This window comes from Melospiza georgiana, chromosome 1, assembly GCF_028018845.1.
Source record: "Melospiza georgiana isolate bMelGeo1 chromosome 1, bMelGeo1.pri, whole genome shotgun sequence".
NCBI classification, from domain to species: domain Eukaryota; kingdom Metazoa; phylum Chordata; class Aves; order Passeriformes; family Passerellidae; genus Melospiza; species Melospiza georgiana.
In genome coordinates, this window is record NC_080430.1 from 3,205,631 (window position 1) to 3,228,640 (window position 23,010).

At 41.2% G+C, this 23,010-nt stretch overlaps 1 protein-coding gene across 1 annotated transcript in view; it reads right to left on the reverse strand.

The window, feature by feature from the left end:
• Positions 1-23,010, reverse strand: part of VIPR1 (vasoactive intestinal peptide receptor 1) — a 116,146-nt gene that overhangs the window by 23,947 nt on the left and 69,189 nt on the right. Inside the window, exons 4-6 of the mRNA XM_058026989.1 lie at positions 19,723-19,826; positions 12,790-12,890; positions 10,411-10,543 (exon numbers count right to left, since the gene is read on the reverse strand). Coding sequence (XP_057882972.1) covers positions 10,411-10,543; positions 12,790-12,890; positions 19,723-19,826 — 338 coding nt within the window. The remainder of the gene's footprint in view (positions 1-10,410; positions 10,544-12,789; positions 12,891-19,722; positions 19,827-23,010) is intronic.

Sequence of the window (23,010 nt, forward strand, 5' to 3'; positions counted from 1 at the left end):
ATTTCTATTGTAAAAAAAAAAAAAAAAAAAAGATGATTTGTTTGAGGATGGGGCCTGTCTTAGACCTGCTCAAGGGCTTTCAAGAGGAAGAACCAAAGAGAAGGGACACAAGGGTGGGGACAAGAAGGCTGAGAGACAACCCTGCCAGGCTTTTTCCTTGTGCCCATATTTTACTTTTGGATAATGTTAGCCCTGAGAAAAATATCTTTCTTTTAATTTTTTAGGTGAGTCAGCTGGTCACTACATCAGTTTTATGACCCACCTATAAAAATACAGTTCAGATGCTGGAGGCAGTAATTAGCTCAGAGCTGAATCTGCACTGAATATACATTTATCATCCTCCTCAGTGGCAGTAACTCATTCATAACTCCTGAAATTAGTCAGTCTGGACCAGCTGAGGAATTTATCAAGCTCAATAAGAACAGCTTAGTTGGACAGGAATTGTTCTGAGTTTTTGAGGTACACACACATCCATGATCAACCTCCTGTGAATGCAACAAAACTCTATAAAAAAAGGCAATCAACTCCACAGAAATGCCAGCACAAGCCTCTCTTGCCTTCTTTAGCAGGGATAGGGCTTGTTGCAGGTTTAGGATTTGGGTTCAGGAAGGATTTAGACCACAGAAGTACAAAGGAGCACTTGAGTGATTGATAGCCCACAATCTGCCACAGCTGGACTGGGAGCACTGGAGTCTCACAGCCCCAGTCACAAGAATCCCCCTCCCCTGTACAGAATCATGGAATAGTTTGAGTTGGGAGGGACCTTTTAAAGGTCCTGTGTGTGGACACAACCCCTTTGCAGACCCCACATTCCTCCCTTGTACCATAAACTCTGTGGCTTCCTGAGGTGTGGAAGGCTTGAGGCAGGGCACCAAGACTTCTTGAAGTCAGATTAAAGATATATTGAAGACATCCCATGCAATCCTGGTCAGTGATGCAGCTCCTGGCATTATTTATGGAGTTGGGACGGCGCATCCAGCAAAAATGTGGGCTCAGATTTGCCTCAATCCATCAGTCATGAAACCTTGAGACCTCAAAATGCTCCTTTAAGGCTCTTTGGTGCTGTAACCTGGACTATCACCAGCACTGCAGCAGGAAGAGATTTACACTGAGGTTCCTGCAGGTGTCTTCCACAGAAGACTGATAAAAACTCATTTTCCCAGTGACAGATTTACCCAGCACTTTTGTTTTATGTTGCCCAGAAGACACAACCTGTGGAAGGGCTGCTGACTGATGGTGCTGCATTTGCACACACAGAAAGAGCTGATCTTCTCCCCAGCCTGGTCAAAGAGGATTCCTTGGCCTTATTTAAAAGCTTTTCATAGATCCCACTCATGACCTGGAAGATGGGACAGCACTGGGCAGGTATTGCCTGCTTTGGAGATGCTGAAATTAAGAATTTCCAGCACAGGGACTGGCCCAAGCCTACATGTCCATTACTATAGTTCCACTTCAGACACTCATAATCATAATTAAATTCAGGAATACATTGCTTTTGAGCTGTTACCACCTCACCCCTCCTGTTGAAACATCAACTTTAACCAAAGCATAATGAAATCTGTAATAATGATCCAGTAACCAAATAATTGCTCTGCTTGTAAGGCTACACATATGGTTAATTCCCCATCTCACTATAATGGCCCTGGAATTAATATAAGTGTGAAATTCCCAATAATTTTATACTCTAACTGCTTTGTCCATGGCTTAACAAGGCCCATTAATTTCTGTGCATGGAGATGTCAGGATGGACTCAGTTTCCAAACAAGTTTTCAATTTTCAGAGGGGATTTTTCTCTGTTTTTAACTTAACTTTTAGTTCACAGAAGCAGAGAATCATTTGGTTTGGAAAAGACTTTCATTATCATAGAGTCCTATTGTAAGTCCAGCATGCCAAGGCCACCCCTAGACTGTGTCCTCGAGAGAGGGAAAGAGAAAGAAAAAGAAGAAAGAAAAAGAGAAATAAAAATAGAGAAAAAGAGAAAGATAAAAGAGAAAGAAAAACAAAAAGAGAAATAGAGAAAGAAAGAAAGAAAGAAAGAAAGAAAGAAAGAAAGAAAGAAAGAAAGAAAGAAAGAAAGAAAGAAAGAAAGAAAGAAAGTGAAAGAAAAAGAAAAAGAAAAAGAAAAAGAAAAAAAGAAAAAGAAAATGAGAAAGAAAAACAGAGAGAAAGAAAAAGAGAAAGAGAAAACAAGAAAGAAAAATAGAAAGAGAAAGAAAAAGAGAAAAAAGAGGAAAAAAAAGAAGAAGAGAAAGAAGAAGAAAAAGAAAAAGAAACTAACTTATCCTAACTTAGGCTTAGCACACCCAACCTGTTGTGTAAGAACAGCAAAAAAGCAAATTAAAAACAAACAAGCCAGACTTCCTGGCAAAAAGCCATCACTTTAATTTCTTCCCTCAGTTTAATTGCAGTTGTAGACCAGGTTCAAACAGGTGGGCTATAAAAAAGCCCCACAAGTTTATGTTTGATAATCAAAGTGAATTGTCTTCAAAAACCCAAACGAGAAAATTCCTCCTAAATCAATTGGGTGCCTTTGACTCTTTCCCTCCCTATCACAGGCTGTGACAAGCAGGGAATTTCCAACAATAAATTGCTGCACTAGTGAGTGGTTCTGCAGCTTCTCCTAGGACAGAAATTTAGGATGCTAGGAACAATATCTGTGAATGAAGAAATGTGATTGAAGAAATTCTTAAAATGCCATCTTGACAGGAGCAAAGGGGCCCACGATGGACTCCACTGTGAAAGTCTCTGTGAAAGCAATTTATGATCTATCAGGACTTATGAAAAATAAAAGACCTTCATGGGAATAGTAATCTTATGTCTTGATGATGAACCTTTCAGAGGCTTCAACTCGTAAGTGTAGAAATGTATTATTAACAGCACAGGCAGATCAATTTAACTGGATTCATGGCCAGTGCCTGCCTCAGGCACAGGAAAAAGGGGTCCCAAACCCACATTTTCCTGTTAATTTCCTGTTCTGCACCCATCGTGCCTTAGAAACATAATGCAAGAGCACTCTAAAGCCTTACCAGTGGCTAATTAATTCCATTTATCTTAACCTGCTTTCCTTCAGGTCACAACCCATTACATTTCCCCACACCCATCATTGCCCCGAGAGCATGCCCTGCAATTCTTGCTTCATGTCATCTGTCACAGGGCAATTTATGAAGCCATTATAACCTGGATTTGTGTCTGGGCTCGTGGATTTGTTACCACTTCATAAAGCAGAGGTGCCATTCCCAGACGGACGAGCTGGGCTGCACAGCCTGACCCAGGCACACCCCCCTGCCTCAGCCAGGTAAGGCTTTCCTGCTCCCATCAAAACTCTGCAGCAATGGAGACATCAGGAAGGAGCTTTTGGATCAGTTTCTATTTCTATTTCTATTTCTATTTCTATTTCTATTTCTATTTCTATTTCTATTTCTATTTCTATTTCTATTTCTATTTCTATTTCTATTTCTATTTATTTCCTTGGCCTCTTCCACCTGCAAGAAAGTTGGGCCATTGATGAATCTGCATGGAGCATTGTATTCCTTATTAGAGAATTATTTCTGCAGAAAGAGCTCAATCCAAAGTCATATGAAATCCAAAGTCATATGAAATCCAAAGTCCCAAGACTTAATTTAAAGTTAATTTAAACTTGGTTTTTCTCTGTACTTTCACCTCCTCGGTGCCAGCTGAAAATGGCAAGGCATTTAGAGAAACAGAATCCCAGAATGTTTTGGGTTGGAAACCTTAAATATCAACCAGTGCCACCTCCTGCCATGGGCAGGGACACTTTTCACTGTCCCAGGGTGCTCCAAGCCTTGTCCAACCTGGCTTTGGACACTTCCAGGGATGAGGTGAGGATTTACAAGGAAATTACACGAGACAGCCTCTAATTCATGTGCAAAGCATGGCAGGGGCAGATCCTGCAGTGATTAAAATAAATTGAGTTGCACCAGTAAATTTTGTCTTGAAACAAATGGAGTTGCACCAGTGAATTTTGTATTAAAACAAATTGAGTTGCACTAGTGAGTTTTGTATTAAAATAAATGGAGTTGCACCTGCAAATTTTGTATTAAAATAAATGGAGTTGTACCACTTTACACTGATGAAAAATGTGGTGCACATGGCTGCTCTTCATGCCTTGCCCACTTCCCACGCAGGCTTCCTCAAATCCAAAACTGTATTCAGGAAGAAACTCTTTTGTCTGCTTTCCCTCACACAAGAAGCAACTTTAGCCCCGTGACTGTGATCCTCAAGGCTATTTAAGAATTTCTCTTTGCTGATTTTAACAGGGGTTATGTAACTGTCAGTCTTGAAGGACTCAGCCTATTTTGTCTCTCAGGAATTCCTGTTTGATTTTTGGGAGCTGTCTTGTGAGTATTTCTGAGATGCTGATTAGCTCTGGCTGGCCTAACCTGGGTGTCAGATGACTCAGAGTTGAGTTCAGGTGTAAAAATAGAATTATTTTGGTAAATGGGTGAACTGTGCCTGTTTTGTCAATCACAGGATAAAGGCACTCATGAGCACACCTGCAGTGGTAAACCAAGTCAACCACAAAGCAGCAACTAAAAAGAGAAGGCAATCAGGGTTTTAATAAAGCCCTTCCTCACATTTTTCCTATTTTCCCTCTTTTTTGGTGTGTTGGTGGCAGCCCATGATGGTGGCACTGCTGTGTCCAGGATTACAGAATCACTTAAGTAAAGAAAATTCCTCCTCCAGAGCTCTGCCAGTCTGACCTTCATTCCTGGGTTATTTCCTTCTGCTTCCATTCCTGTTTTTTTCCTTCTGCCTACATTCCTGTTTTTTTTCCTTCTGCCTTCATTCCTGTTTTTTTTCCTTCTGCCTTCATTCCTGTTTTTATTCCTTCTGCCTCCATTCCTGGAGTTTTTCTTCTGCCTCCATTCCTGGGTTGTTTCCTTCAGCCTCCATTCCTGGGTTGTTCCTTCTGCCTCTCTTCCTGGGTTATTTCCTTCTGCCTCCATTCCTGTTTTTTTTTTTTTTTTCCTTCTTCCTCCCTTCCTTCCCTCTCTTGCTTTGCATGATTTACAGTTCTCTAGGACTTGTTTGGGTTTTCTTGTTTCGTTTTATTCTTTTTTTCCCTTCCTCTCTGTTTTGCTGTAAACCTTAGATTGTAGCAGTGATCATCAGATATCACACAAGGAAACAGCTGACTCTCTAATATTTGTTTTGCTTTAACACAAGTGCATAAAAAACCTTCTACAGTTCCATTTCTTCATCAGCCTGCATATCATGGTGCTCCCACATGGATCTGAGTGGGCCTCACTGCTGGAAATGAAAATGTATCTGTCTTCAACTTCCATAAATAAAATTCATTTAGGGGTCTGTAGCTGTTATCAGTTTGTCTTGAGGGAATTACAGTAAAAAAACACCAATTTTTCACTCTGAAAATATGAGATATTCATGCAAATTCTCAACTGCTGAACTCCCACTCTCCTTTGCAAAGAATAATTTTTGTGCTGGAAATTTTTTTGTTTTACTGGAATAACACAAAAGGGACAAGATAAACGATGTGATCTCCCTTGGCTAAATCTCCAGCAAGGGCAGACTTACAAAGCTCAGAAAAAAATGTCAGCTTGAATTTAATCTGTGGAATCTGATCTTTGTTTACAGCAAACTGTTGGCTTTGTCTTCAGCAGGGCTGGAAATGTAAGTGGTTCATCATTATGATGCCATCCAGATATGACAGTAATGAAACTATATCAAAACCCATCCCTAAACCCACAAAAAAAATTAAATAAAACAACGATTGAAGTGTTCAGTTCAATCCTTCTGCCACATTTGTTGTTTTGACTGTTGTTTTCTACAGGGTGTACCCCAGGGAGAGAAGGAAAGGGGAAGATAAATTGTGGGAATGCCAAGAGGGAAGGGCACTGAAGCTAAGGAAATCAGGGAGAAAAACTGAAACTTCTAAGGAGGCCTCTTGAGTCTGGCAGGAAAACACAACCAAACCAAACCCAACCCAACCAAACCAAAATGGAAAAAATGAAGGCAAATCCAGACTGAAAAATGGTGCAATTTTTTCCCACACAATGAACAATTTGCAGGTGTAAAAAAGCCACGTGCAGCAAGTTTTCCATCAGAAATGACCAATTAGAAAGACAGAACATGACCTGAGCGAGTCAAAACCAATATTGAGGAATTGAATTGAAGAATTTTTGAAGAACTCAGGGTGGGTGGTTCTACAGAGCCCTCTGAGCCTCATCATCTCCACATCCAAGTGCTTAAAGCCCCAGCTGACAAACACACTCCAGCAGATGCCTGCTTTTAATCCATTTAAGCCAACAGGATGATTCAGTTACACATAATTACAATTAAAAAGCTCCATAAGTACTTTATGAGAGAGAGGGAGCAAGTGAGTTTGGTCTCCTCATGGTACCTTGAGCAGAACGTTGTGTCTGTGGATGGCCCTCACACCCCTCTAGAAAATTCCCTGCAGGGTTTTGTTTCTTACATTTTCCACATTCTTTCTGTGGAAAATCCCACAAAAATCCACTTTTTGGAAGAGGTCATTCTAAGGATTCTCCATGAGCTTTAACATAAGTCTCTGTTAATTTGGTGAGAGCTCTTCTCTATTTGACTTCTTATAGTATGTGTTGTGAATCTGTTAAGACTGTGTTGGTAATATATTTGCAGTCATAAGGTACTGGATAATAATAATATTATATTTAAAAATATAATATATAAAATACAAACATATAAAATATTTATAAATTTATGTATATAAACATATGTAAATATATCTATATAAATATATAAAAATTATATATATAATTATATCCATATGTAAATATATAAAATATGTTTATATATATAAAAATATATAATATGTAAATATATAAAATATTATACCATTAATATAATATAATATAATATAATATAATATAATATAATATAATATAATATGATATATTAATATAGACTATATTAATATATTATATTTTATATATAATATAAAATATATAATATATTATATATAATATAAAATATAAAATATAAAATATATATTATATAATATATAATATATAGTATATAATATATTATATATTAATACATTATCTATTACATTATTAATATAATGATCATACAAAGTGTATTTCAATAGTAGGGAGAGCTTAAGCTCCTCTAATTGTTTTTCTCAAGTCTTTAATTATGTCTTATGTCAGTGGTACATATTTGGGATTTGTATTTTGTTTGCCATATTTTATTGGTATGGCTATTATTTGTGTTGATGTCATGTCAAAATCTCCTTCCTTTCATGTTTTTTTTTTTCTAATTTTTGCTTAATTGGTAGAATTTTGGATGTCTCTTGAAGAATCTTTTGTATTATTATTAGAGCTGGCTCTTGGAATACGAGGAAATGGGCTAATTCTCTGTTTTTATTCTGTAGGTTTGTGTCTTGCAAAGATGCAAAGGCTTTTCTTCAGGCTTTGAGGGTGTATTTTCATTCCTTCATTCACTGTGCCTAGACACAAATCTAACAGATTGGGACACCGGGGAGGAGGAGAAGGAGTGAGGGACATTTACAAAGCCACCAGTGCTGAGTTCCCTTGGTGTGGGACAAGGGGCCTTGTGCAGGTTCTGGGTTTAAAGATCATTTAAACCTTCTCCATTTAGTCATAAAAACAAGCCCTGCCTGTCAGCTCAGGGTTTCTGCCCAGTGAAAACGGGTTGATGTTTTCACCCAAGCAGCAAGACTTTTCTTTCCCCCAGGAGAGAGTTTATCCATAAAGTAGGACCAAGGACCACACATCACTCTGCAAACATCACCCAGTGCTGGCTCACACCATCACTCAGTGATGCTCATCACATATATTTTATATTTTGGCTGCACTGGCCCTGAAATGCTTACAGCCACATTCTCAGGCACTGTGGCCCATAGAAATGCTCAATAAATTAATTTTTCGGGGTGTTTGTTCATGTTGAACTCAGTAGCAATCCAGTTCTTTTTGAGTTTATAGTGGTGGAGAGTGAACACCACACCTGAAGTGTCCCAAACTAGGTAAAATGAAATAAAAATACAGTAAAGCCTATTAAGAAAAGGGGTTTTTATTACATATACATCTTTCTGTGTTGGAGTTTCTACTTGATTAAAGCATTGACACACTTGTTGGTGGAGAGTTTAATGTATTTTTGTGTGGCTGGAGCACAAAACATAATTTGAAGTCTTTTACTGCAGCAGGTAATATCAAATTGAGGACTTTGGTGCCTACATCAGAAATGCCGGGAGAGGTTTATATTCATTTGGATTTTATAGCCCTAAATCTGTTCTGTCCTTACCCTTTCATTCCCTAAAGGAACCGAGTGTGGTGTTTCTCTTCTAATGAAACACTTTTATTGCTTTGGGTTTGCCCTGTTCTAAACCAGAGTAGCAGTGAGAGCATTCAGCAAATTGTTTGCTCAAATCTCTCCCCAGACTGAAGGAGCTCAAGGCCACATCCGTGACACACACAGCCTTCAGTGAATTGTGTATAAACATTACACACACAGCCTTCAGTGAATTGTGTATAAAATCCTGACTATATGAATTAGCACCAGGTCTCCCAATTCAAGCTTTATCCTGCCAGTTTAAAGCACAAACTTAGCTCAAGCCAACCTAACCCAACCCAACCAACCCCACAGCAACACAGTGGATTTTACAACAATTTTTCCTAACAGATTAATGTTAGGAGAGGCATTTTGTGTCAGCATTTTTAGACTGTGACCTAAAAATGTTGTCAAAGATGCTGGTTCAAGACTGCAAGGGGTATGCTCAGCCTAATGTAGTGGAGACAGGTTTGTCCCACATAATTTTATAACTGGCATTTATCATCCAGCCATTCACCTGAGCTGGCAATGAACTCAAAAATTTTCTGATGGGGAGAAACACAAAAAATGTTGTAGCCATGGGGCACCCTGAAAGTGCAGGTATTCTGGATTCTGCAGGAAAATTCTGTTTTTACACCCAGAAATGTTTCTGCATGGATGAGAAGCCAACACTGGATCCAGCAGAATCCAGTGCAAACTTCCACAGGGATGAGAGGCTGGTTCACACCCCATGGCCTGTCCTGGTATGACTCTTCTGCCAATTGGCATTGACAATTAATCTGCGGCAATTTATTCGAGTTTCCGTGTCTTTCTACCCATTCATGGACCTTCAGAAGAAAATCCCATTCCAAGAATCCGGAGGGGATCACAGAGAGGAGGGAGCACACAGGGAAAGGAATCATGCTGCACACAGTTCTTGGGAAAAGCTGAGAGGAGGCTGCTCTGGGTTTCAAGGTCATTATAACAGCAGGGACAGGACTCAGGGTAAGGACACAGGAAAGCCAGCAAGCAAGGAAAAAATGGGCAGATGGAAAAGAAACGAGAATCTTTTTATCTGGTGGTATGACATATAAAACAGGTCCAGATGTATCAGTATCAGCAAGCAGCTCATCTAATGCTTTGAATTTACTATGGAGAGTTCCTGGTTTTCCTTTTTTTTTTTCCCCTGGATAACTTCTGATCACATCTCTTCATTTTGGTGATTTCCATTTCCTGCCAAAATTTATTCATGACTGGTGTCCCCTGACGTCAGCGTGGCCTTTAGATAAACAGCCCTTCTCCCTCCCTAATGTTTGCTCCAGCTGATAACACTGAGTTTGAAAGGCAAAGAAATAACCCAGCTCCTTTATTCCCCTCATTTATCACCCCAGTAGGGAAATCTCACAGTTGCAGACAGCGAGCGTGGGATACTGATTCAGATGAAAAATGGATGATGATGATGGTGTCTGCACAGAGATTTCCTGCCTGAAATCCTGCAGGGATCTGGTCACCTGAGCCCAGGGAACTATCCACATGCAGGATCCTTCTCCCAAAGGATTGAACAGCATTCCAGACTCCAGGGAACAGATTAAATAGAGCCCACTGTCTGTGGGTGCACATAACACACACAGCTCATGTGGAAGTACTTATCCCATAGATAACTAAAATTTGTTACGGGAATTTGGATCTGACTCCCATCCTCATGGAAGAAAAAGGTTTTATTGAGTCCCTAAACACCTTTGACCAAGATATCCAAGAAATTTGCATGTGGCTGGGAGATGGACACAGGGCTGACAGGAGCCCCGCAGTCCCGTACAACCTCATTGTGGGTTTGACCTGATAAAATCTTTAAGATTCAAAAACACCTCTAGGACCATCAAGTCTAACTTCAGAAAGGATCAGATACAAAATATAAATACAAACATTCTGGACTCTGATAATCAATTTATTCCTTCTCCATATAAGTCAAATGGCAGCAATCATGGATTTCTTTTTCCTTTCAAATGAGAAGAGGAGTTGAAATCTTCCCAAAGTACCAACTCACATGCATTTGCAAGGTAATTTTTGGTGCTTGGCTTAAGAGGGGCAACAAAATGAGGTGGAAATTTCGAGGCTACTTACTGAACTCACAAAGCAGTGCTCAGACTCCCCACTTTCAAACAGGATGACATCCTTGATGAAGACTGCGATGGCTCTCATGATGAAGGACATGAAGAGGTGCATGTGAATGTAATTTCGAGTACAGTGTAGTTTTCTGTTGGGAAGAAATGAAGCATTTCTGAATAGCAAATCTTCTCAAAAGCATTCTTTTTATATTTACACATTTCTTCTACTATGACATAGAGTCCCAATTAAACATTGGAAACCCTGAGACAGGCTCTGGTCTGATGAACATCACCACAAATCCACTTAAGCCTCTTTAATTCCACAGAATGTGACAATCCATGTATCTGCAGCAGTACTGCTGCTTTTTCAATCCTCAGAAAAACAGGAAAAAATACAGGATGACAGAAAACAGGTCCATCCCCCTGCTCTCCACTGGAAAAGAAATGTTTTTGATTGTGCAGACTGTGCTCATGATAAAGGGATTTTTTCTACAGAATGTTTCTGCTGCAATATTTTTTCAAAGTGAAATGTCTTTTCAAGCAGGCAAATAAATTCTTAGCATCTGTTCCCAGAATTAACACATATTACAGACTTTCTAGAATAATATGAACTATATTTTCACTTTAAAATTACTGGTTGTTAACGATACTGAGAACTACACCAGAGTTTTTCTATCCCTTGCCTGCTAATATTTTGAAGGTGAATTCCGATCAAGTGGGAATTTTTTAAAAACAGAATTTACACCAGCTAAAGTGAAAGGCCTGATAGTCTGGAAAAGGGTGCTTTGTAAGACACCAGAACCACACCAGACCTCACTCAGCAGCACAATGTGGGCCCTGGCAGGGGTTGTTTCCATCATAATCTCTGATGATGGCAAAATAATGGGGCTGAACTGAGTCCTCTGTGCCTGCAGGCCAAGGCAAGTCAAGATAAGCTGGTTCCCACCAAGGAAAAACAGGATCCTCAATGGTTTCATCAGCCTGGCTGGCACTTTGTGCCTTGTGGAGGTTGTTGGTTGTGTCTGATTGACTCCTCCATTGTAAGAGCAGTGGAGAGAGCACTTGGGAAGAGAAGTGCTGAGTTCCTGAAGGGTGAGGCCAGCCTCGGTGTCAGTCACTCTAGAAAATGTGCTCTGTCTTAAATAAGGAGATGGAACCTCATCCAAAGGGCTCTTCCATCCCAGCTTTTTGCTCATCTCCCTTTGCATAAATTAATTTATAATAGGAGATGACATAGATGCAGACATCTTCATTGGAGGCACCCAAATTTAGATGCCTGAATCTACTGCAAAATTTAGAGAGCAAGAATTTATCCATTTGTTGCAGTGTGGGATTCCAACGCCACTTGGTGAGCTCCAGACTATCTGTCCATCCATCCACGGTCTCCTGGTCTCCTGCAGGCCCTGCATCCTATCTGCCACACTTGTGCCCATCTCAGGGACACCAGCAAGTTTAAATGGCCCTGGGTGTCTCTGTCTTGCCATAGAGTGACAGCAGGAAGTGTTTTTGGAAAAGACTTTGGGAGGAAACAGGGTGCCCAGAGAAACTGTGGATGTCCCATCCCTTGGAAGTGTCCAAGGCCAGGTTGGATGGAGCTGGGAGCAACCTGGGACAGTGGAAAGTGTCCCTGCTCATGGCAGGGGATGGAGTGAGATGATCATTAAGGTCTCTTCCAACCCAAACCATTCTGGGATTTTGTGATCCTGGATTTTTTGGATGCAATTTTGGATACCCATTTTGAATTCCTACTTTAGGTAGAAATTCCCTGGTATCCATATACAGGACACTATGGACTGTAACCTTTTAAGAGAGATCCATCATAGAGCAATCTGCCTTTGGTGAGATGAATCCCCTTAAATAATTGGATTTTGTTTACAGCTCCCACACAAACGTCACAAATCACACACCAAAACACAGCCACACTGATGATGGAGGAACCTTCCTCCCTTATCCAAGACAGACCGACAGAAATCTTGGGCATCTTCCTGTGACACTCAAAACCTGCACAGCTGTCACCCTGTTCTTCCAAGTTCTTCTATGCCTTCTGATGCTACATTCTCGTAATGAAGATTCTCACGCGCTTTTCCGTAAATTATTATTGTTTTACATTCTTTTTCTGGAGGAGGAGAAATTTGATGGACTGCTGGTTTGTCCAGTGTCATTGGAGAAGTGGCACTTTCACCCTCCAATCCACTGTCACTTTTGAAAGCCTATAAATGTTGGAGTCAGAAATTAAACTTCCCTTTCTTTTTTACCTTGGTGATTCCATCACGCGTGTCATTTTATTTCACGTCCTACAGCAACACAGCCTTATTTTGTGTCCTGTGTCCACACAGGCTGTAAATCACCAGCCTCTGAGCCCCTTCCCTGATTTTTTTTCTGCTGGTGGCCTTACCTGAAGAGACACAGGATGATCATGGCAGCTGTGAGGGCGATGAGGGACAGGGTGTGCCCGATGGTGTAGCCGGTCTTGACCGTGCCGTAGAACGCCGTTTGCTGGTGTGAAAGAAAGAAAACAGAGCTTTCAAAGAGGTCCAAAGAAATCCTAAACACAGCGTTACTGACTGCTGGGACAAGGAAACCATCATTCTCCTTTCTCTTAGAACACCTCCGACTCCTTCACCCTTTAAAATCCCATCCAGTAATGAATGTGACTCAAACACCGCCGGTGTGAGTGTGGAGAACTCATCTGGGGGCAGCAGGGCTTGGACCACTCCAAACCCAGGTTAAAATTACACAAGGGAAAGGTTCCTGCTGGAAGGAGGCTGATTTGACACCTGCAGAGACAGCTCCAGCCTAAAACCTCGTGGAGCAGGAGTGATCAATGCTCAGCTAAACAGTGCACGACACTGGGTCTGATGTGGTGAGAGCAGTGAAATTAATTTTATTATTATTCTGTCTGAGGACAGAACTGTCTGGGAAATTGGTCTGCGTTTTTGCTTTTGAGGGACTTACACCGTTGTTTAGGCAAGTAAAACGTTCTCACTGTTAACTCAGAAATATGTGTGAAGTGGGAAATTGGTTCCTGGTTTTTCTCTTTGATAGCACACAGAGGGAATCTCTGAGCATGGCACAGCAAAGGGCTTGGATCCAACAGGGAATCCCAGTCTAAGTAAAACGGGCAAATAAGCTCTCCAAAACTCTCTAGCAACACTCTAAATCAATAGAATTTGATTTTCAGCTTCAAAAAAAAGAAGAAAAATTCAAGAGGTAAAATTATTTAGACATTTATAAATAAAAAAAAATCCAAGTTTTTATGAGAATCTGACTCTATTTATGGAAAATTTTGTATTTTCCAGCTGTTGACTGATCCTCCTCTGCTCTTCTTGTCACCATCTTCTATTAACAACCCAAACAACCAAAACCATAAAGAGCAGGTTAGGCAGAAAATCTAAACCCAACCTTGTTTGGAGAAGTACTCTTCCATAACATCGAGGGTTGACATTTTTATGTGCTATTTTCCCAGGCTTGAACAAGTATTTGGTACTTTACAGAAGCAGGGAGGCTGGGATGAGTTTCAATCCTTTAGCATTTGCACAAGCCAGCTTGGAGAGGTTTTAAAACAAGATATTTTTCAGAGACAACACTGGTTATGTCTTTGACCACAGATCTCAGAGGTGATTACAGCATCATGTCCTTCCAGCCACATCACTGAGAGCTCTGGGTCACTCTGAACAGATAATTCAAGGCTTTCAGGACAATTCATCTGCCTGGTCTTGCCCAGATAAAGCTCTGCAGGTGGGGCCTCACCTGAGGGGGGCAGAGGGGCAGAATGCCCCCTTCCCCTGTGGGATCAGCCCAGGACACAATTTGGTTTCTGAGCTACAGGTGCACATGGTCAGCGCGTGTTCAGCCTCTCATCCACCAGAACCCCCAAGATTAAATCTTCTTTCCAGCCTTCCTGGAGTCTCAAAGGCAGCTCTGACTTTTCTAATTAAAGCAGCTAACCTCCCTCATGTTTAATCTTTCTCTATTATCTCTATTTTTGATGGCACCAGGAGGTGCAGGACGAAGAGGCTGTCCCACACTTCATTTAGCAGAGCAAAGTAGCCCTTCTGCTTCTTAGAGTTATTCCCAGGAGCAAGTTATGCACAGAAGGTTCCTGTTGTTATTCAACAAGCAAATCCCTGCTTTCCCCTTCATATTTTATAGTGATTAATCCCTGTTGTGCAGAGAGGGATGGTTCTGCATGCAGCTTTAATGCAGGATGTGGGGTCATCTCTGCTCTGGAAACAGCACATAATGGCTTCTCACTCTTCACTGCACTTGCTAATGACAGTTGGTTCCTATTTCAGAGATATCAAAGCAGAGAATTTGACCCAAGATCATAAATGGAATTGAAATTTCACTCAGGGTCCAGATTATAAAATATTCTTATTAGGAAAGAAAGGGATGTAGATAAGTGGAGGCAATGCCTGCCAGGATGCCTGACTGTTTTACAGAATGAAATCAGGAAAATTCATCATTGTCTCTTTGACTTCTAAAAGCTTCTGCTTAATTTAACTGGAGTGTGATAATAACAATTATTCAGGGTAGGTGCTAAATTGAGATTAACTGAGATTTATTTTCCTTGGTTTCTATTCAGTAACCTCAACATTTGTCCCGTGGTTAAAAATGGGAAACATTTACAGTTTTGGGAGGAAAAAGAGAGAAATACTGATATGAAGTCTTTCAGGAGTCAAGTGTTTTGGGGTTCATGTCATTCAGCCCAAAGTCATCGGGGTTCTCTGGAGAGTAAATGAAAAGGAATTTCTTTGGAGAGAAATGTGGGCTAAACTGACCTCTGGAGGTTTCTCTATTTCACCATTTTCAGGACAAACCTGAACCATCAGAGACCTGGTGTTGGAACCCTGGATACTGAGAATTTTAGACTTTCTGTGTTGAAAGGCGCAGATCCTCAAGAGAACAATGCATTGACCTGAAGCTATAGAAAAAGCTTCCAAAATCGATTAATAACACAAAGATTGGGAGTGTGTAGCTTAAATAAAAGTGTGTGACATCACACAGTGGAACACTTGGAGTTTAAAGTTTTAGAATATAGTAATATATATAAGGCAAGATAGAAGTTTTAAAGCAGTAGCTAATCCTTCATCTTCACCTTCTTCTTCATGAGTTTAAGTAGTATTTTATAATTAGATAGAAAAGTCCACATTGCGGAACACAAGTAGTTATTAAGTTAAAAATAAAGATAATTTAATTTCTTAATTAGATAGTTTTTCCTTAAAAGACCTTATAGAGATAAATATGAAGCCATTTCGTAGCTTATTAGTGAAATACTGTAAAACTCACAACTTATAAGACTACAATAAAAATAAGAATTAATAAACATCTGAATCCAAAATACCATCCCTACATATTTAATCCCGACCCTGACCAAAGCAAAAAAAACAAAATAAAACCACAAGAACCCTGGGGTGGCCCCTCTGAGCAGATGGAAGCACAGCAGGGAGAAGAGCATCACCTGACAGAGGAGCAGGATAACAACCCCACTCCCCACTTGCTAATGCACCATTTCTAAAGGTCAGCTTGGAGAGGGGCTCATCATCCCTGCATGGACCCCAAGAGCAGCACTTTGGGGCCTCCATCATCTGCTGCTGTAGGCACTGACAGAATTCACAGCTAAAACCTCACACACTGCCCTTATTTATTTTTCATTTTTTTTATTTGTTGCTGTTTCTGACCTGAGACCAAAAGTTCATGAAGTTCTTAACTCCTGGAAGCTTATCAGTCTTTGCTAGACCTCATGTCCTGTACAGCCTGCTGGTTTTTTTTTCTCCTCCCTTTACTTCTTGCTCCCCAAACTCACTGCCAATTCAACAACAAGAAAACAAAAATCTATTCTTCTTCACAGGCTGCTACTGCATGTTCACCCCCTCTTCAGCCACCTTTCACACAAATTGGAAGAAAAAAAGCAAGAAAAACACGGTGGAAATCAAAGGAAAATAATTAAGAAAGAATTAAAAGAACACAATAGAAGTTCTCCTGGTAACACAGAACTCTGGCAACGCTGCAGGCTGTTGGGTGGCAGGAGCATGTCCAGGAATTCCCAAATCCCCTGTGCAGCAGGAACACTCCAGGGTCTACTGCTGCTCAGAGTGACCCTGAGATGTGTCAGAAAGTCTCTTTTCCTGCCCAGCAGTCAAAGAAGGAGTCAGAGCTCTTCATTTCTCAGTCTCAAGGTTGTTTCTTGTTTCTTATCTATAAAATTCTTTCTCCTGTCCAGCCAAGGTCTGCTCAGCAGGTCAGTCAGAGGCACACCGGCCACCCCAGAGGTGTTGTTATCTTTTTATACTAAAAACTATGCGTACAATATTTACAGTTACTTCCCAATACCTACCACCTACGTTAGACAGTGAGCTTCTACTCCAAACTGTTGCAGACATCTTTTATGAAAATCCTTTCCTCAGGATTTTTCCTCTTGAGAAGCTGAAAGGCCTCAGGAATAAAATGTAAACATTGATTATCTGCTGCTGTGGAATGCAACAGGTGCATCTGGGATTGGTCTTGTGTGGTTGTTTCTGATTAATGGCCAATCACAGTCAGCTGGCTCAGACTCTCTGTCCGAGACAGAAGCCTTTGTTATCATTCTTTCTTTTTCTATTCTTAGCCAGCCTTCTGATGAAATCCTTTCTTCTATTCTTTTAGTATAGTTTTAATGTAATATATATCACAAAATAATAAACCAAGCCTTCTGAAACATGGAGTCAAATCCTTGTCTTCCCTCAACCTGAGACCCCTGTGAACACCGTCACACAAACCAATTTAAAAGTGCCAACATCACAGCAGAAGATGGAGGACAAGAAGAAGAAGGAGAAAGGCTGGACACGCCCAGATTCCTCCATCTTGCCCCCTGAACCCCCATTCTAAAAACCCCCAAAATCTAGTTTTTCTTGTAATAAATTCACTATCATTCTACTTAAACTGTCGTGGCTTGTAATCCTTCACATAAGGTCAGTAATTGTTTTTTCCAAGGGCTCAGTCAAAGGCACAGGGTGTTGGGCTCTGTGCTGAGGTCTCTGAGCCCCCTGGGCAGGGTCTGGAGTCCTCCAAGGCAGCCAGAGGAGTTTCCTGGGTTCCTACAGGACACCAGCCAGAGCTCTGGGTGGGGGTCCTTCACAGCAGAGCTGGAGCTGTGGTTTCTGCAGGCACACAGCTCAGCCTGAGGGAAGGACACTTGAGGACGTGAAGCGCTGGCTGACCCTGAGGCAGACTAAGGCTCTCTTCAGCACAGCCCTCAAGTTCTTTGTGCACCTCTGCCTTTGGTCTTTTCTGGTTTTTTTTTCCCACTCAGAGCTGGCTCAGATTCCCTGTTAACTCTTGGAGTGCCTTGGCAATGTGTGACCATGCACAGAGACCTCTCACCACATTGAGTCACAGACTCCCAGAATGGATTGGGTTGGAAGGGACCTTAAAAATCATCTCACTCCACCGCTGCCATGGGCAGGGATACCTTCCACTACCCCAGGCTGCTCCAAGCCCTCTCCAACCTGGCCTTGGGCACTTCCCAGGATGGGACAGTGACAGCTCCTCTGGGGGCCTCACCATCCTCTCAGCGAGGAACTTCTCCCCAATTTCTCATCTAAACCTGCCCTCCTTCAGCTTAACACCACCCCTCCTTGTCCCATCACTCCATGCTCTTGTGAAAAATCCCTCTCCAGCCTTTTTGTAAGCCCCCTTTAAATACTGGAAACACATATTAATTAATTATTGAGATTCCTATGTCCAACATTCACTAACACTGAGGTATGTTTTAAACAGCAACAGAAAAAAAAAGCATGAGCAGAGGTTTAATATAAACACATTAAGCTATTATATAAAAACATAAATACTGCAACATGTGATTGCAGTGAAGTATAACTTTCCATGCATAAGCTTTTTCTTGTTGACTGTGGGACTGCTTCAGGTGATTAGTTTAGATTAGATGTTGAACTTTGAGTTAGGTGAGGTGAATCTTGCTTCTGCCATTTGTTATCCTCTTTAGACTTTACCCTTCATGTCTCAGCATGCAGCAAACCAGTAACAAACTCCTTCCTGTGGAATGACAATACTCTGCAAAGCTAATTATACCCAGGTCAGTGATTGCTAATTTATACACAAATATCCCAGAGAACTTCTGGATTTTCTATCAAAATTTAGTAAAATTTCATGAAAATATGTGTTCTCTACAATGATGTGGATATTTAGCTGTTTAGGATGTGCAGAGCAGCAAAAGATAATTTTTATCCTTTTAGAGTTTTTGATGATTATGTTGCCATAGAAAGATTGGAACCACCATATCTACTTAAGCATAAATATAAATGTGGCGAGCTTGTTTCAAAGTACACTGTGGAAAATAAACACCTGAAGTTATGTGTGGGCATCATATGGACAATGATCTGATCTTCTCAGGTCCTGACATCCTGGAAATTTTGGATGCTCCATCCCTGGAAGTGTTCAAGGCCATGTTTGGAACAGCCTGGTCTAGTGGAAGGTGTCCCTGCCCGTGGCAGTGGGTGGATGGGATGATCCTGAAGTTCCTCTCCATCCCAAGCTGTGGAAACCCAGGGCACTGGGAATATTTCTGTGTCTGCTCTGGGGTGCCCTGACCCCCAGGGCAGCACTGACTCTGACCCTCATCCATGGAGAAAGTTTCCCAGACTCCAAGACAGACAGGAATCCACCAAAGTGTGCAATAGATTATAGAGAGCAGTGTGGGTGTGTCACTGGGTGAGAAATTGAGGGTTTGGGGTTTTTAGTGTGTTGTGGATGGCAGCAAGATGGAGGGCACAGGGTGCCATCCTGGGTTTCTTCTTCATGCTGCTTCTTCCTCCTTCTCCATGGGTTTGGGTGGCATTTTGTAATTGGGCAGAAAAGTCCCCATGGCAGCTCTGTGGGATCAGTTATTGGGTTAAAAGGGAAAATAATCCAGGTGTCAGTTCTTAATGGGATAGTTTAGTCTGAAAAGCCCTTGGAACAAGAGATTGTTGGCCATTTTGTGCCTTCTGATGAAAAGCTGCAAAACTCCCAGCAGTGAGAGTGTTTTACTGATAAGAAATAATAAACACCTGAGTGTGAACATGAAATAACATCTCAAGTGCCTTCAATCCAGACCCAGAGAAACCCACACCTGGAACCACCAAACCATTCCATAATTCTATGAGTCTATGACATCAAAGGGAAGATAATTTCCTTGACCAAACATTTGAACTCTGCTTCCAAGGATCCTCAAGAGGATCCTTCCCTCTTGAGGAATCAGAGGGGAATGGGAAAAGTTGGGCATGGGAAGATCCTACAGTTCTGATATTGATCTCTGTTAAATCTTGATGTCCACCCACCCAGGTTTACAAACCTCTTCCACTGGAGTGCTGTTGGAATCATATCCACAAGCTACAGCGTAGGGTGCAGGGTACACATCTGACCAGCCCTGGCTTGTACAATTCCTGGTCACATTCCCTGCAAGAAAAGAAAACAACATTATTTAAAAAGAAACCTTCAGCTCACTGTTAAAACCACTTCTGCCTCTTGTGGTATAAATGCCAAAGCACAATTCTTGTAACATTTAGAGAAAAACTCTCATGCTTTTCCCCTGTTATTAATTTCTCATATTACACAGAGCTCATAAATGGGAGGCATCTATTCTGTTTTAAAGTCCAGACCTCAGTAGAAAAGTACATTTTAATACAGAGGTGCACAAAAAACATCCCTTCAAGTGGTACCATGCTGCTGGTTGTACCCAGACCTTTGGTTCCTGGCACTGCACCAGTATTGTTTGAATGTTTTATTGTCACATTGACTTTGTTCCTGGAAAATTTTTTATCTAAACAGAGCAGTGAAGTATTTATGCCTTTCACTATGCCTGTGAGAAGCCAGGACAGGGATAGATAAAGGGCTCATTTCACACCATGCAGATAAGGCTGGGGGTCTGGGAACCAAATGCAGTCCTCCACACCCAGACCTTGCCTACTACTGAGCCCTGAGCAAATGTGATTCCTGAGAAATGGACTGCACTCTGGTTTGTGAACAAAACACTTCAAAATCTGGCTGTGAAGGGAGAAAATCCACACACTGACAACCTGTATTGCCTGTTTCAACTTGCACACTCCAGGGCAGGAAGATTTCCTGGACTGTCAAGCTCGCTGAGTGCCTGGGGCCTCTGACCAGCCAAAAAGAGCTTTAATTAACACAAGAACATCTCACTCCCTCAGCCAAACTGTCAAAACTGAAGTTTACGTGGCTCTTTGGTACTCAGAGCTGCCTGATCCATCCAGGACTGTAAGAGAAAAAAGCACTTTTCACTTTGTAAAACATCTCTGCTCCCTGTCCCAGCTGGGCCTCAAACCCACAGCAGCTCAATCCAGCCAAAGGAGGAGAGAGCAGCACTCAGGACAAGCCTTACCCCAAGAGGTTTGTGGGCTAAAAGGCCAAGATATGGGCTTGTCAAAAAATAATAAAACAGAAATGCACCCAACAGCACATTGTAAATTCCCCCAGCACCTCCCCTGACCACCAGTGCCCACCCTGCCCACCTCACTAAAATCCCATTACTGGGGCATCCCACTGGTGCCATTCACCTCACAAAACTGGAAAGCTGGTCAATACGCCAGAATGAGCAAACAGAAATAAAACTTTGCTTCTTAAGGTGAAAAATGACACCAGTGAAGCTCAAAGAGCTTTGCAAACATTTCCAACAATTGAGCTCTTTGCACACAAGAGTAAGAAAACTCCTGCAAATGCGACCAAACCAATTATTCAGCTGTGAGTCACAAAAATATTTGAGTATCACCTCCAGCAATTTCTGACACTTTAGTAATCTGAGCATCTTCCCAACCACGGGCCTGCTCTGCACTGAGAACAATCCCCTGCCTGAAGTCACTTCTCCAATCCCTGTCACAGATGGATTTTGACATTAAACTTGCTCCTCTAATCTGTCTTTGCAGCAGATATGAATCTGGGAGGTATTGTAAAAGCAGGGCCTACAGTGCAGGGAAGAATGATGAGGAGAAAGAACTCCATTGATTCAGAAGGATAATTAATTACTTCATTATATTATTATTCTATACTATATTACACTACATCTAAACTGAAACTGCACAAGCACCCAACTCAACCAAATCTCCTGACCAACCATCAGGACACAGCTTGCAGAGATGGGTCAAGAAAACAAAACACCCACACCAGAATCCAATCAAGCAAATTCCTTCAGGTAAACCATCTTCCAACACATTCAACGTGTTCCAAAACACAGGAGCAGTAGATGAGATAAGATTTGGTTTTTTTGGAAAAATCACTCTTTTCTCTGCTTCTCTCAGGTTCAGAGACTGCGAATCCCACAGGGAGGGCTCTCAAAGGTGCTTTTCTTCATTTTTCCATGGGCTGCTGGCCCAGGCTTTCCCTGCATGGCCACTGTTTGCAGTTCTTTCCACCAGGGTTCATATCAGGATCATAAAGGATCTTGTGCAAACAAATCAAGGACACGACTGTTGGGTGCTTTCAGCTTTTCTGAGTTATGCAATTTCTGTTATTTCTTCTTTGTTACAATGGATCCCATTATCTGAACTTCCCTGCTTCCCATTTCCTGCTCAAAACTCTGTTTGGGGATGGCTCAAGATTTCACGGTGGTTTTCAATCTTTGTTTCATATTCCCAGTGAGCTAAGGTGTGCTTCTTTCAGCTTATTTTTCTCCTGTTTCTTCTTTTCAATTGCACTTCCTCACAATTTTATGATTATTTAAAAACTCTCACCTCTCTCAATACCTACAGAAATTGTCCCAATGCTTTAGCAGATGTGGAAACCAAGGTAGAAGGAAAATCAATGACAAAGCATCCATGGGATTAAAAAACTAATTATAAAAATTACTGTGATTTTAGGGAAACAGAGGAAGAGTTTAGGGAAACTTCCCAGAGAATTTTTCCTGCTGCCCTTTGCAGCTCATGTCGCTTTTAGATGTGGAAATTCACACACATGTTGTGATACAAGACATCTTTCTAAAACCTCTCATGTTCACCTGACGTCTGAGAGGTACAAAAAGTAAAAGATTAGAAAATAAAGATTTTATCACACCACAATTTGCCTCAAGTAATGGATGATGTCTGTCCTCAGACCAAGCAACATTTCTACTTACTGCTATTTAAAATATCACTTTCTATACTGAAAATGAGCATAAAATTTGGGAAAGTGCCTCACAAGCTTAGCTTTCCTCTGAGGTTCACAGGCTCAGGTTAGACTGAAGTATCACACAGATTTTTATGTTCCAATGTCAAATCCCAGCTCTGCTGCAGATCCCCGATAAAAATCAGACATTTTTTGTGGTCTCACTGGCTCTTGTTTTTTCCAGACTTTGGTCATAAAGTCTAATTATTTGTCAATGGAAAAGCAAATTTTTCAAACAACCAGAAGTTGTATTTGCCCTTTTCCAGAGCTGTTTCTCATCAATTTCTGTAACACAAGTTCTCCCTAAAATAAGCACCAATGGAGTACATTGAAAATGACAGAAGCAGAAAACACAAACTTTCTGTACTTGGAATTTATCTCCAGCCTTTCAAAGCCCACTAGGTTTCCCAAATATTCCCATTTCCTATCAGACTGGAGTTAAAATTTTCAAACTGTACTCCTGGATATTTAATGAGAAAGGAGACCA